The 14,531-nt window shown below is 42.2% G+C and overlaps 1 protein-coding gene across 1 annotated transcript in view; it reads left to right on the top strand.

Moving 5' to 3' along the window:
* Nucleotides 1-204: 204 nt before the first annotated feature.
* CLRN1 (clarin 1) overlaps nt 205-14,531 on the top strand; it is a 45,472-nt gene continuing 31,145 nt past the window's right edge. The window contains exon 1 of the mRNA XM_036753207.1: nt 205-457. Within this exon, the coding sequence (XP_036609102.1) occupies nt 205-457 (253 nt within the window). The remainder of the gene's footprint in view (nt 458-14,531) is intronic.

Consider the following 14,531-nt stretch of genomic DNA (forward strand, 5'->3'; position numbering starts at 1 on the left):
CAAGAAGAAATCAAGCAGAGGGGAAAAGTCTGAGATGAGCAATGTTCCGAATGCTGGCATTCGAGCAAACTAATCAGGAGAGGATTCCCGTGGACTGGAAAGCTCAGCGATCTGCTGTGCAGATTCAGTGATGGGAATCTGAGGAATTGCACGGTGCCCTTTCTCAAGCCATCTTTTTTCTGAAGCTTTCCCCGGCTCCCAGTCATGCCCAGCCAACAGAAGAAGGTCATCTTTTGCACTGCTGGTATCCTGAGCTTTGCGTGCTCTTTTGGAGTCATAACGGCCTTAGGAACCCAGCTGTGGGTCAAAGCCAAGATCCTCTGCAAAACCGGAGCCCTGCTTGTCAATGCTTCTGGACAAGAACTTGAGAAGTTTACTGGGGAGGTCCAGTATGGGCTTTTCCATGGGGAAGGGGTGAGACAATGTGGCTTGGGAGCGAGGCCTTTCCGGTTCTCATGTAAGTAACAATTATGCCTGAATTATTTAATACCTGTTCACGTGCCTTGGGGCCATTGAAAGACCCGATCTTCGGAGCCTATGTCATCCATGCCAGCCTTTATAAACTGGTGTGAAACGCTCTCAAAATACTGGGATTGCTTCCAGAGCATCCTTTCTCTTTGACAGGCCTTATTTAAACTATCAGGAATTAGAATTAAACTGCATCTTAGACATTAATATTTATTTCAGGCCACAGATCTTGTTAAAGAGAGGAAGTGGAAGGGATAAATATTATTTTTACAAGAACCTCTTCATTTTTGCAATTTCGCTTTGCTCTTTAAAAAAAAACCTCTTTAAATCGATGTAGTTGAATGACTAGTTCCTAGCTTTTATTTCTTCTTCTGAAAGAACATTTAGAAATTAAGACCAATTGCTAACTTGAAATGGGGTAGGAGAGAGGGTGGAATGCCTCTGAAATTCAAGAGTGTAGCAATTAAATGACTTTCAAAAAAATGCGCAAGATTCAGAAAGATGGATCACTTTGCCTCACATTCAGTCTCATAAGTGCTGGCTCAGATGTTTATAACCTATTTTGGCTTCAAAAAGAAGTTCCAAACAATTAGCAAATAAATGTGCAAGATAATAAGTGGAAATTTATAAGGAATATTTTGCTGTGTCTCTTGCAACTTGTCCTCGGAAATGATGATTTTTTTAAAAGAAAGAATGATTTGGGGCAATCTTATGAGAACTCTGCTAGTCCATTATTGGCATAAATCACTCTTCAGGAAAGAAGGCTGCTAATTGAGGCATTTTAAATGAGTTATTATCCTGTCTCTTCCCCCACATCGAAGAACAAAATTAATTGAATTTATTATTAACATTTGCTGTCTCTAATTAAATTTTAGCAATGGTCTATTTATATTTCCAACCCCCTGCTGCCCCCCCCACTTCATTGCTTTCCTGGCTGTCACTGAGTGGTAGCATTCAACTCACCTATGTTACCAGGTGATACAAGTTTTCAGAGTCTCACTCAATCCTCGAAAATTAGTCTTCTGCCCTTCAAGAGATTATTATAAAATACTGTGTGATGAAGTACATAGCAAGCCAAGGTTCTGAATGGATTTCATTCTGGGGCTCATTAAAGTAATGGAATTGGTAAAGGTGCTAAGCTCTCCTGGATCAAGGAACACAAAGCTTAGTAGCACATGATTTGTAACTATATTAAAAACAAAAAGATGAGGGACCTGATTTCACAGCATGTGTGAGTCACCAGCATTTCCAATGAAGTTTGGCAATGAAGTTGGCAGTTGAGTTACTGTGATCCCTGCATTTTGCTTGGATAAAATAGCCCTAGAAAACTTTCCTTCGAAGGATGTAACATGCTTCCAAGGCTACCTGGGCCTCTCCTATGGTAGCTGCCTGCCTAGTCTAGCCTTCAGCTGGTCTCCCTTCTGGTTAGCCAATCCTACTGTTTCTTCTTTTCTTCCTGTCTGTCAGGGTTATTAAGCTCCTGTGATAAGTACTAACTTTTTCTTCTTCCTAGACTAGTAAAGAGAATCTGAAATTTGTTAATTTACTCCTTGTAGAGAACTATCTGTACACACTTGGCTTATTTAATCTGTAACAGGCAAGAAGATGCTAGAGAAGATAAAATTGCCTAAGATTATATAGGTCATATATGCAACAAGTAGTTGAGTGGATATTGTGCTGGGGCTGAAGTCAGGAAGACTCATCTTATTGAGTTCAAATCCGGCCTCAAACACTTACTAGCTGTGTGACCCTGGGCAAGTCACTTAACCTTGTTTGCCTCAGTTTTCTTATCTGTAAAAGGAGTTAGAGAAGAAAATGGCAAACCACTCCAGTGTCTTTGCCAGGGAAACCCCATGACTGAAATGACTGAACAACAGCACACAATAGGCAAGATTTGAATCCAGGTTGTCTGACTCAAGTCTCTTCACTGTTCATTCTTGAGCACTGTTTGAGACCCTGGCCCATATATAATATGGGGCCCCCAGTGTCTCTTACGTTGAGCAGGGAAGAGCTGTTGTGTTTAAACTGAAAGGGCAAAACAGATTCAGAGGACTCTAGAGAGCATGATGTTCATTTAAGTAAATGCTTCCCATGGTTTATGGTCTCTAATCACTGTAGTATTACAGATTATCACCATTGCACCTGGAAGGTTTTCATTATTACCACAATAACATAAGGCTCTTATCTTCCCATTAAAAATGCCATTACTCAGATATTCAAACTCACCGATGGGGGGGGGGGTGGGGGTATTCCTTCCAAAGGCACAAATCTCCACCTAGCCATGCCTTCTCATGCTCTACTACTCTTGTCCATACCCTTCCACAAATTCTATACAAGAGCTCCACTTAGTGTGCTAGGGCCCTCCCTCCATTCTCCTGATGTCATGAGGATACCAATGGAACACATATGCTGCTGAGCGGTGAGCTCTGCTGCTCACCACATGATTATTAAGCCTACCTTCTTTGTCAATCATTTCTTTGAGAACATCTTTCCATCACTAGTCCAATCAAATTCTTTCTTAGTGATGGGCAGCCGCCTGTTCATACCCACTACTCCCCACCTGTCCATTGCCCTCAACTTCAATTCCTTGGCAACTGTGATGTGGTGACATGACATGACACCACACAACATCAATAAAAAATGAGTATGAATTAGAGAGGCCTTTGTTTCAGGGAGTAGTTAGGTGTTCATTAAGAGGACTTTGTAAAGCCATCCAACTCATTCTCCTGTTCAATGCTCAGCCCAACTCAATTTCCTCTTATAGTGTCTGTCAAAGACATATAGATGGATAATCAGATAGAGATAGATAGATATACAACATATGCATATGTACATGCACACATACATGCATATGTATATACATATATACATATATAAAGATATAAGCACATATGTATATATACATATACACACATGTAGAGGTACATACACACATAAAGATACACACATGTATATACACATACATACATATAAAGATATACACACATATGTATATGCAAATACACACATGCATATATACATTATACATACATATACACATACACATATATACACATACATACATACATACATACATACATACATACATACTGATGGATGAGCTTTTTATATTGCCCATTCATCTGGAAATCACAGCCTGGACCCTGGACAGTGGGTGCTCTTCATCCACTTGGTTTTAATCACTACTTGGTCAGTATACCTATCTGGAGCATTGGTGCTGTTGTGGTATCTTTGATGTAACCTAACCAGTATGTATCTGAGTGTATATATGCATATATGTGTCTAGATCTAAGCATGTATATAAATATACATATACATGTGTGCATGCATATGCATAATTTTTTTAACCTCTGTTCAAACCCTTCTGAACTTGGCAGAAATCGGCAGCTCTATGGTTCAGAGAAAAGAGTGCTGTATTTAGAATCATGAGCCCTGGGTTCAAATTTTGGCTCTGCCAATTACTCTCTGGGCAAATCTTCTAAATCTAAATCTGTGATCCTTTGAAAAGATCAGAGCTTGTTCTTTTGAGAACTCGGGGTCCCCTCCACGGTATGATGGGGGATCGAGGGGGGATTTTATGGAATTATTGTTGTTGTGGTGGTGGTATTGTTGTTGTCATTAATATGATAGCTGGAGGTGGAGGAAAGAACTCAGACTAATTAACCCAAATTGACCTTTTTACAGATGAACATTTTAATTTAGTCCAACAGACATTCATCAAGAGCCTACCATGTTCAAAGCAGCTTAGTGTGGGGGACAGAGAGCTGGCCTCAAAATCTGGGAGACCTAGGCTCATGTCCTATCTCTGACTCAGACTACTGGTATTATTTTAAGCAAGTCCTTCAATGTCTCAATGCCCCCAGGCAGCGCTCAAAGATTAAGAAATGTCATTCTGAATTGGAGGGGGTTGCAAACTCAGTTGAGAGGCGGAAGGTTCCCTCATTGAAAGATCATTATTCCAATGCTGAAGGCACTCTACTAAGTTTCAGGGAGATCAAGACCAAAATGATACAATTCCTACCCTCAAGGAGCTCACATTCTGCATACATATAAGTAATTTGTGGGCTGGAGAACAAAATTAGAAACCTCCAGGAACCCTACCTCCTGGCTTCCCTGACTTCCTTCAAGACTCAACTCAAATCCCACCTTCAGCAGAAGGCTTTTCCCAGCCCCCCCTCCTCCTTTAGAGTCTACCACCCAAGATTAGCTTCCATGGAGGAGGGAGTAAATATATATTATAGCATGTAGCTATACCCTTAATAAAAAAATTTGTTCTGTGAAGTTTGGATTCAGTCAAAGGCCTGCACTGAGGACCTAGAGGGCCACATGTGGCCTCGAAGCCACAGGTTCCCTACCCCTGACCTAGTATATGCCAGGCACTGTGCTAAGCATTTCACAAATATTATCTCATCTGATCCATTGTTGGAGCAATATTAATCTGGATGGGAACACAGCTCATTTCCCAGGAAGTCCTTTTTAAATTTGCCCTTTAAAAAATTACAAGGAAAAACTTGTAACATTTTGGTTTTGCAGAAAGTCTCTGCAGGAACACAGAAAAGTTAAATCTTCACCTCCCTCCCTTTGCTCTCCTCCCCCAGCTCCTCTAATTGATCCTTCTCAAGTCAGTTTTCATTATTTGTTGGTAGCAACTATAATGCTATTCCTATTTCCTAAAAAAATTACATTTCAATATAGTTAGATAATCAACTACACCAAGTTTCTACCCAAACTCTTCTTCAGGCAGGAGACATTTCATGAAGAGATAAGACATTGACTTCTGTCCATATCCAAAACCAGATCTGTATTGGTTGCTGCCCTTGCAAATGTTCGAGAATCTTGCACATGTGTGATAGATGTGGCTTGGGTCACACCGTCCAGCAGTGCGGCATAATGTGCCAGTGAAGAAGGGCCGAAGAGATCTGGCCAAAGATTTTGCCTGTTTGTTCCCTTTCCTGTTTTCCACTGACCACGATGTCTCTTTTAATTATAAAAGGAATTTGCATCACCAGCAAACCCTGATGGGCTGGGACAGCCTCCTTTGAGCCATCTTTCTGCCTCGTTTGATCTGGCTGATTCTCATCAGTTTCTGGGTCAGCCTTTCCTTTTCAAAAGGTCACCAGCATTCATACTTAGCACCCAAATCCATTCATTATGATAAAGGAATGTTTCATTTTTTCCAGGCCCAACAACCAACTGTTCCTCCTTAGTTTCTTCACATGTCACCAGAAAACAGCAACAACACAACACAAAACAAAACCAAAACTTGGACATTATATTTAGGTTTTAAATGGAGCCATACAGATCTTTCCGAAGTGTGTGTGTGTGTGTGTGTGTGTGTGTGTGTGTGTGTGTGTGTGTGAAGGAAATGAGGCAGGGGTTGTGTTTTTAATGGATTTTTTAATATGCTATAGAAAATGGTAAAAATGTGATATTCACAAGCACAAGGTTGACTTCTCCTAAACAAACCATAGGGAGCAAGTGGTTTGAAAATCAAGATTGTTTTGCTATATCCCTGAGTTCCCAGGGCCTTTTACATTCTCTGAGGGGGTCCAGATGTGTAATTTAATCTGTGTATAGAGACTGTCTCCACTGATGCACATCAATCAATGCCTTGTCCGCAACTGATAGTCTTAATTGCCAGGGCACGGAGAGTTTAAATGACTTGACTGCCCGTGGTCGCATTTAGTCCAAGTCAGAGACAGGCCTGCACCCCAGGTCTTCCTGCGTAGGAGGCCAGGGCATAGCTTCCCCTTGCACATGGTAGCTGTACTGGAAATGCTTGACTGAATTGACTATTTGTTTTCAGCCAAGCTATTTCAACATTTCAGAAAAAAAACCATATGAATATTTCTGAGTTGGATAAAATAGGTTTTAAATGATCACACTTCAGCTCACAACTTCAGCTATACAGTCAGGTTTGGGGTTTTTTTGGGGGGATGGGAAGCTGTACCTATGAGTTCATCAGGATGGGAAAATTGTATTGTAAAAGTTCTTTGCACCAGTGGGAGAGCAATTTCTCTGCATCCGATAGTCTTACAGAGTCTGGAGTTAGATTGAGTGACTAGCCATGATCACAGTTAGTATAGGTCAAAGGCAGACCTCAAACTCAGGTTTTTCTAACTCCAAAGTGAGTTCTTCATCTACCTCACTGCTCTGCTTCTCAAGCCGAACAGCAAAAATCTCAGGAATTTAAACCTCAGTAATTGAAAGTTTGTGGAAATTTGGCTAAGGAGTTAGGTTGAAATTTACTTTAGTAATGGAAAAAAATTTTGTTGAGTTATTAAATAATAGGGGAAAGCTCATAAAGGAGTATTATAAACATTTCAGGAGAACAAATGCAATCACTTTAGAAATCCCCATTTAAATAGGTCTTGCTCCTTTCATCTCTCACCAATCCACTTTGAGAGTAATTTTCCTAATGTTTCATTCCAATCATGTCACCCGCCTGTTCAGAAATCTTTCATGGTTTTTCATTGGCCCAATTAAGTACCAGCTACTTAGACTGATATTCAAGGCTCTTCATGCTCTAGTTTTATTCAACCTTTCCCATATTATCTCTCATTATTCCACTAAAATTGGACACCTTGATGTTCTTGAAACACTCCCTGGAGTTTCCCACACACTGGGTCACCCAACTGGAAGGCCTGCTCCTTATCCTTGACATTTCGAATCCTGCCCCTCTCAAATACTATCTCCTTCATGATGCTTTCTTATAAAATGAGGTCTCTCCCATTACCAATCCTCAAAGAACTTTATGGAGCTCACACCACTCTATCTTGTTTTTGTATGTGAGCTGTCCTCTACACCTCGCTATGTCTGAAGCAGGATTGAACTTAGATCTTTTTGATTCCTGGCCCAGCATTGTTTAATATCACAGAGTTAGTGTGTATCAAAGGGAGACTTGAACCCAGGGGCTTCTTGACTCTGAGATTAGCTCTTTCTACCTCCAGAACTTCTGCCATGATGCTCCTGAAAAATGATATTCTTTGTTTCTTTAAGCACTTTTTTTGGTCAGCAAGCATTGTGTCTTCTCTGTGTCCAGCTCTGAAGATAATAATTTTTTAAATTAGGTTGAGAATAGGTATGCTATTGACTACATTAGGCATGATGGCTGTACACACTTCATTTATAAATCTGCAAATGTGTCTTTTCTCCCCATGAACATTAACTCGAATTTTGTCTTTGGTCATAACACATATGAAAGGTGTGTTCAGATGTGGTTGATATGACTGGCACGTGACCAGAAGTCTTGTCTACCCTGGAGTCTTTGCCCTTTGTTTACAAATATACCCTTTCCATGTAAAGCCTAAGACTAGTTTTCCTCTGTCTCTTTGCCTCCTGACTGGCTACCTGACACATTGGCCAAAAATGAAAATAAAAAATCAGCCCATGTCTTTGGTACAGACAGAGCCACTGCTCTGCTTTCCCAGAACTCCCAGAACCAAGGAGGTGCCACAAGATTGGAGAAAGACAAATGCCCCATTTATTTAACAAAAGGACAAGAATGGAGTCTAAAGATGAAAAGCCAGGGACATTTGAGAATGTATTAAAGAGGATGTTAGTGAACATCTGGAACAGAATCAGTGATTACCAATAATCAGCCTAGCTTCTTTAATACTGGTTACACCAAACTCACCTCCTTTTCTTTTTCGATCTTTCTCAGACTAGAAGATAAAGGGAATGTTGTAAATATAATTTACATAGATTTCTTTTCGAAAGTATTTAAGTAAGTCTCTCATGTTATTTTTCGGGAATGGATGGAGAGCTCTGGGCTTGATAATAGCCCAAAATTATAGAGATTCAGAACTGATGGAATGCCTGAACCCAAAGAATCATCATTAGTGGTCTGATGTCAGCTTAGAAGGAGGTTTCCAGGGGACTGGCTTGGGAATCTGGCCTTAAGTCTGTGCTGCTTAACAACTTTATCGGTGACTTTGGTTAAAGGCACAGATGGAAAGCTTATCAGATTTACAGATGACACTGTACCTCAACACCCTCTCCCCCATCCCAGATCTTTTTCTCTATTCAGAGATAAAAATAAATAAGTAATTCAAGGGAAGCAGTAGGTTGAGGTGGGAGAAGGGGAAGTTGAAGTAGCTCTCGGCATTTCCTTAGAGGGAGAGAGAGATTTGGTGGAGACAGGACAAGTAAGGTCAGATGACAGCAGAAGTTTGACCTGTCCTAACAAGTACAGAGGCACTCATCTTGTCCTTTCCCTCTCTCACTTTTCTCCTCAGTTGCTGAAGGCATCAGTGTGAGGTGGTGATGTTGGTCTGATGGAAGTACCAAAGGGTTACTGACTAACAGGCTTAGCACCTCTCAGGAGATACATGAAGTCTGGAGAATATTCTAGGCATGAAGGACATGGAGACAGGAGATGGAACATAGCATAGAGAGAGCAGCAAATAAGCCAGTTTGAATAGAACCTAGGAGGAAGAGGGGTTTGTAATTGACCTGGAAACATACATTTGAACAAAATTATGAAGGGCTTTCAATGCCGTATAGAGGAATTTGTATTTTATCCTTGAGGTAAAGGGGAACCACTGAAGCTTCTGGAGTATGGGAGGAACATGACCAGACCAGAGCTTTAGGGATATAAATCTGGCAGCTTTGTGGAGGACAGGCTGGAGAGGAAGGAGGCTTGACACAGGGAGATCAATTAGGAGTCTGTTATTGCACTGGCCTCTGGGAGAAGTGTTGAGGGCCCAGATTAGGGAGGTTGTAGTATGAGACAAGTGGAGAGAGCAGGTGCAAGAGATATTATAGAAACAGAACCAACAGGATTTGGCAATTTATTGGGGATTGTAGGTGAGTGAGAGAAAAATTTTAATGATAACTCAGGCTGTGAATGAGGGCAATGGGAAAAATGGCGGTAACCTTGAAGTTAGCAGCAGGAGAAGAGTTTATGGGGAGAGACGAGGACTATTTTCCAAAACATGTCCCATGTTGACTTTGAGATTCTTAGGGAACAATGGAGGTGGCGATCCCAACAGGCAGCTGGAAATGCAAGGCTAGGGCTCAGGAGAGTGACAACGGCCAAACGTATGGATTGGGGGTCATCTGTATGGAGATGATAGCTGAGCCCATGAGAACTGAGGAGACTGCCACTTCACTAATTAACAAGCATTTACTGAGTGGCAGTGATGAACATGAAGCCTACTGGTCCAGTATAATGGAGGCTAGGAGGGATGGCATGTCTGGAAAAAGCACCACTGTCTCCTGGGATAAGCCAGGTTTTCATGAATGCCAGAAGATGGAATGAGAATGAAAGATTACTTGTTAACAATAGAATAAGGGCTTCATAAGGCACACAATAGAAGAGAAAGGCAGAGAGAGAAAAGGGACAGAGGAGGGATAGCATTGACATGGATGGCAACGGAATTGTGAATGATGGGGGATGGGGGTGAAAATTTTCAGTGAAAATTTCAAAAGACCATGGACTGCGAAGGTATATGTAGAAGCTGTGTCAGATCACATGCCGCCTTGGGGCGAACGGGGGAGGAGAGAGAGGGGGAGAAAATTTGGGACTCAAAAACTTGTGGAACTGAGGGATATAAACTAAAAATAAAAAATAAATTTAGAAAAAGACTATAGACTGTCCCTCCATTCCCAGTAGTAATGAGCTCTAGGCCTATAATAGTAGTAGTAGTAATAATAATAATAACTAAAATTTATATAGTACTTTCTATGTATGAGGCACAATGCTGAGCGCTTGACAATTATTATATCATTTGGCCCTCACGATAACCCTGGGAGGTTATTATTATTATCTCCATTAGTATAATTGTTATTAATTAAATATTGTTAATAATTAAATTATTAATATTGTTACATCCCCATTTTACAGATGAGGAAACTGAATCAAACAGAGGTTAAGTGACGTGCCCAGGGTCACACAGCTAATAAGTTTCTGAGGCTAAATTTGAACTCAGGTCTTCCTGACTCCAGGCCTTCAGCTCTATCCACTGCGCCACCTAGCTGCCTTCATTTCAGAGTTGATTTGATTTTATAAAGCATGGAAGAAGATTGTAGAGATCCCTTTATCCCTTGAATCGCCCACACGAACCTTCTTTCTTTCCCTTCTCCTCAGCCCTGCTGTTTTTTCAGCTTTTACTAATAGTAAGTTCCTTAAGGGTAGGCAGTTGTTTTATTTTTGTCTTTGTATTCTATCACAGCATCTGCGGCACGTAGTAGGCATTTAATCAAGCCTTGTTGGTTGATTTATCACTAGGAAGGGGATGCGTGAGCCAGGGGGTTTCCATCACTGCTGTAAATGCCCAAAGGTCCCCACTGGGATGCTCAGGATCATGCTTCTCCTCCCCTGCAGCCGAGGGGGGCCCTAAGATCTGGCGCTCTGACTTTCAGCTGCCAGTCCTCCTCCTAGGGTCACTCCCTCCTCCTCCCCGCTTCACTGAGGAGGCTGCAGGTGCCGTGAGAGCTGCCAGCTTTTCCCACGGCTGTTGCCTATGGCAACTGATGCTGTTCTCCCTTCAGTCTCCCCTGCTTAGTCTTCTCTCTCCCTGAGCGCGCCTCTTGGGAAGGCGCAGGTGAGGAACAGCTAAAGCAGCTATTATACGGTCACATGGTTTAGAGCCAGGATCTTGAAGAAGCTCCAGACCGATGCCCTCCTGTTACAAATGAGGGGACCGACGCTCAGAGAGGTCATGGCGACTGGTCCCAGACCACACAGGGAGAAACAGAGATGGAATTTGCACCCGGGACTTCTGGTTCCAAATCCAGAGATCTCTTCACTATTCCATGCTGCTTTCTCCAAAGTGTGATACAGTCTCAGGAAGCCTCCCGGGGCTTCTCCAGAGCTGAGGTTCTGCCCGTTCTATCCAGGGCAGCCCTTCTTATTTGCCCCTCCCCCCACCTCTGCCTTGTTTTCCAGACACACATTTTCCTCCTGCCTCCTAAAAACCTATGACAAATATTCTTCCTAGGCTGGAGGGAGTTTGTAAAAGGTGGGAACCTTCTCTCTACTCTGGGTTTTTCCCCTTAAGTCTCTCTCCCCAGGGGGCCAACCTTCACTATTCCAGGAACATCCCTCCCTCCCCAGATGCCCCATTCTTTTCAATTCACAGCCGTCACTAGATAAGATGGTTTAAATTACCCTTGTCTTCTAAGCCCCCGAGCTCAGGCACCTCCTTACCCCCTAGCACAACAGATGAGTGTTCCAAGGGTCTTTGTTCTAAGTCCGAGGACATAAGCTGAGCATGCCAGGGAGGCTATCTATATAGAGCTGGCTGTGTAGTTTGAGGCAGGTTTCAGATTCCCTCTGGGGTCCCTCTGAAGGAGCTGACTTTTCCTTGATCCAACTCTATTGGGCTAGACTTTTCCTTGATCCAACTCTATTGGGCTAGGCAGCCAATGGAAGAAGGCACAGAAAAACAGGATCAAGCCTGTTTCATGCTTAGCAAGAAAAAGAGGCAGCCTGTAGTGGTGGATGGATGGTCAGCCTTGGTGTCCTAAAAGCCTGTGTTCAAGTCCTTCTCTCATGGAGATTAACTACCTTTATGATCTCTTGTTACACTATTTGGTTACTTAACAAATACTTATTTTCATAGCATGTTTACCTCTGTATCCATCCCAGCCCCTGTCTGAATTTCAACAAATTTATAATGATTGAGTTCTAAATTTAAGTCAAGAAGTGTTTATTAATCACTTACTATGTGCCAGGCACTGTGCTACATCACAGAGATATGAAGACAAGGGCACAGTTCCTGCTCTCAAGAAGCTCACAGTCTAATGGGGGAGACATTATGCCAATAAATTGTAGGCAGATGCAAGATATGTACAGAGGGGAAAGCAATAGCAGCTGGAAATGAGGGGGGACCAGGAAATACCTTCTGCTGAGGTATAAGTGAGGCCTGGGAGATAGCCTGTGCTAAGACACCAAACATGGAGATGAAGTGTTAATGAGTTCTTATCTCACAACTAGAGGGGCATTGTGGGGCAGATGACCTGGATTCAAGTCCTGACACAAATTAACTGTGTGACTGTGAGCAAGTTGGTCACTGAATTGTCACAGGCAACTTGAAGGCAACTTGCCAAACTTCATCCATGAGGGGAGTTCTCACACTGGGAGGTCACCAAACCAATGAAAGTAGCATTGGTCCACTTGGTTTTCCATTTCTGTAATCCTTTCCCCCACCCAAATCTCTGCCTCCTGATTGGCCTAAGTATACTGGTATCTCTGAAGACAAATGACCACTCCAGCATAGTCTACAATTTGCATTAAAAAAATAATAATAAATCTTGCCTGTAGTGGGTGCTCAATAAATATTTGCCAAATCAATGAAGGAGTGAAAATTAAAGGCTTAAGATAAAGCTTTCCATCATACCATCAGATTACTTTGATAACTACTGTTGAAGGACAGAGACATTTCCTGATGTTACAGCTGCATCTAGATAGTATTATACTTTGGGCAACTGGCACAAAGCAGACCCTCAAGGGGGATGGGGGGAATCCAAATGTGGGGCAAGTTTACTTCTGGGGATTACCCCTAGAATGACCCCCAGCTTTCTATCTACTAGTTTCTTATTTCAGCTAATTATTCTAGCTAGCTAGGTTCTGAGCTCTGTCATTTCTATGGCACTGAAGGATGGTGAGAGCTCTGGGCACCCTCTAAATTTCAGCGCCTTGAGGCAAAGGCCTATTGTCCTTACCCTAGATACAGCCCTCTCTTACAACTATAGCAGCTTGGCCCGGTGTCTTTGCTAACAAAAACCTCCAGGGTAGATATTGCCAAAATAGAACTAAGATCACTTACACAGTCACCAAGGCAATTATCAAAACGATCGTCTCTTTCAATATGACCGGTCCTCCAGACATAGGCAACAGACAGAGAATAGCCTCCTACAGTCAACTCCGTGCCACAAGCTTTTATTCAGTGTTCGCTCTGTGAACTCAGCCCTGTGCTAGGACAGGATTGGAGAGTTTAAAAGATCATTTTTAATACACTCATTTGGGTACTTAATTGCATTCCGCGGGATACATTAAAAACATTACAGGCAGATTTTACAAGGGGATATATCAGTCCAACAAAAATATAAATAATTGGCCTTTCATTGGGTCATAGATAATGCACTAATTTGCTGTCAAATAGCATGCCTTTATTGCATGACCAATAGAGCTGACTGCTGGTAAACATTTTACAGGGTGGATTAATTTATGCATTGCTCATATTTAGCTCTCCCAGTGTGCTATAACTGTGGCAAAGACGTTCTAGGGAGTTATTACCCCAATGTAATCATACCCCTGCAGATTAGAAGCAGTCAAGTGTGTTCTATTATCAGAGACACATATTTACCAAAGCATCTGTTGTCCCTAGACCGCCACAGGTGATTAAGACTCACTCACTTATGCTGAATCGACTTTACCGTAGATATACGTTCAGGTAGATAGAGACACATCAGCTCCCATTTTGGCTGGGCGGTTTCAGAAAAGATAACTGTCACAGCTCAATATGAAACTGTTCTGCCAAGCCAATGCTGGGTCCCCTGCTTCAGTGGATTCCAAATTCCCTTTCCCCTGACCATGCAGAACTCAATAACTGGATGGGATATCAGAAAAGATATACAGAAAAAGATAAATACAATAAGCGTGTGTCAGAGAATGTCTTTTACTGGATTTTCATAATGACTAACTACAGATGGTCTGTGCTGAAGGTCAGATGAAGAGCGCTTCCTCTAAGAAGAAAGGATACTGGCCTCATTCTCTTGAAAAGAAAGTGAATGTGGAGTCGCCAGGGACCAAATACGATCTTTTGTTACACACATCTGCACACCCACAAGCCTTTTTATGTGGAGAATGAAAAGTGGAGAAGAGAAAAAAGGGCCCAGAATCTTCCATCCCTGACTTTAATTGAGAGAAAAGATGCTTTATAGCAGTCAGTGTTATTTCCCTAGCCTTGAGTTCTGAAGGCTTACACAAGCTCACCTGCATCTTGCACCTGGAGAGATTTGGGCAAGGAGGGATCACAGGGTCAAAGCAGCGGGCCAGTGTGCTATGGGTCTGAAAAACAACCAAGATGTTTGCCCTGGTAGGGCAGCCTCATGTA

Source organism: Trichosurus vulpecula, chromosome 4 (assembly GCF_011100635.1).
Source record: "Trichosurus vulpecula isolate mTriVul1 chromosome 4, mTriVul1.pri, whole genome shotgun sequence".
Lineage (NCBI taxonomy): Eukaryota > Metazoa > Chordata > Mammalia > Diprotodontia > Phalangeridae > Trichosurus > Trichosurus vulpecula.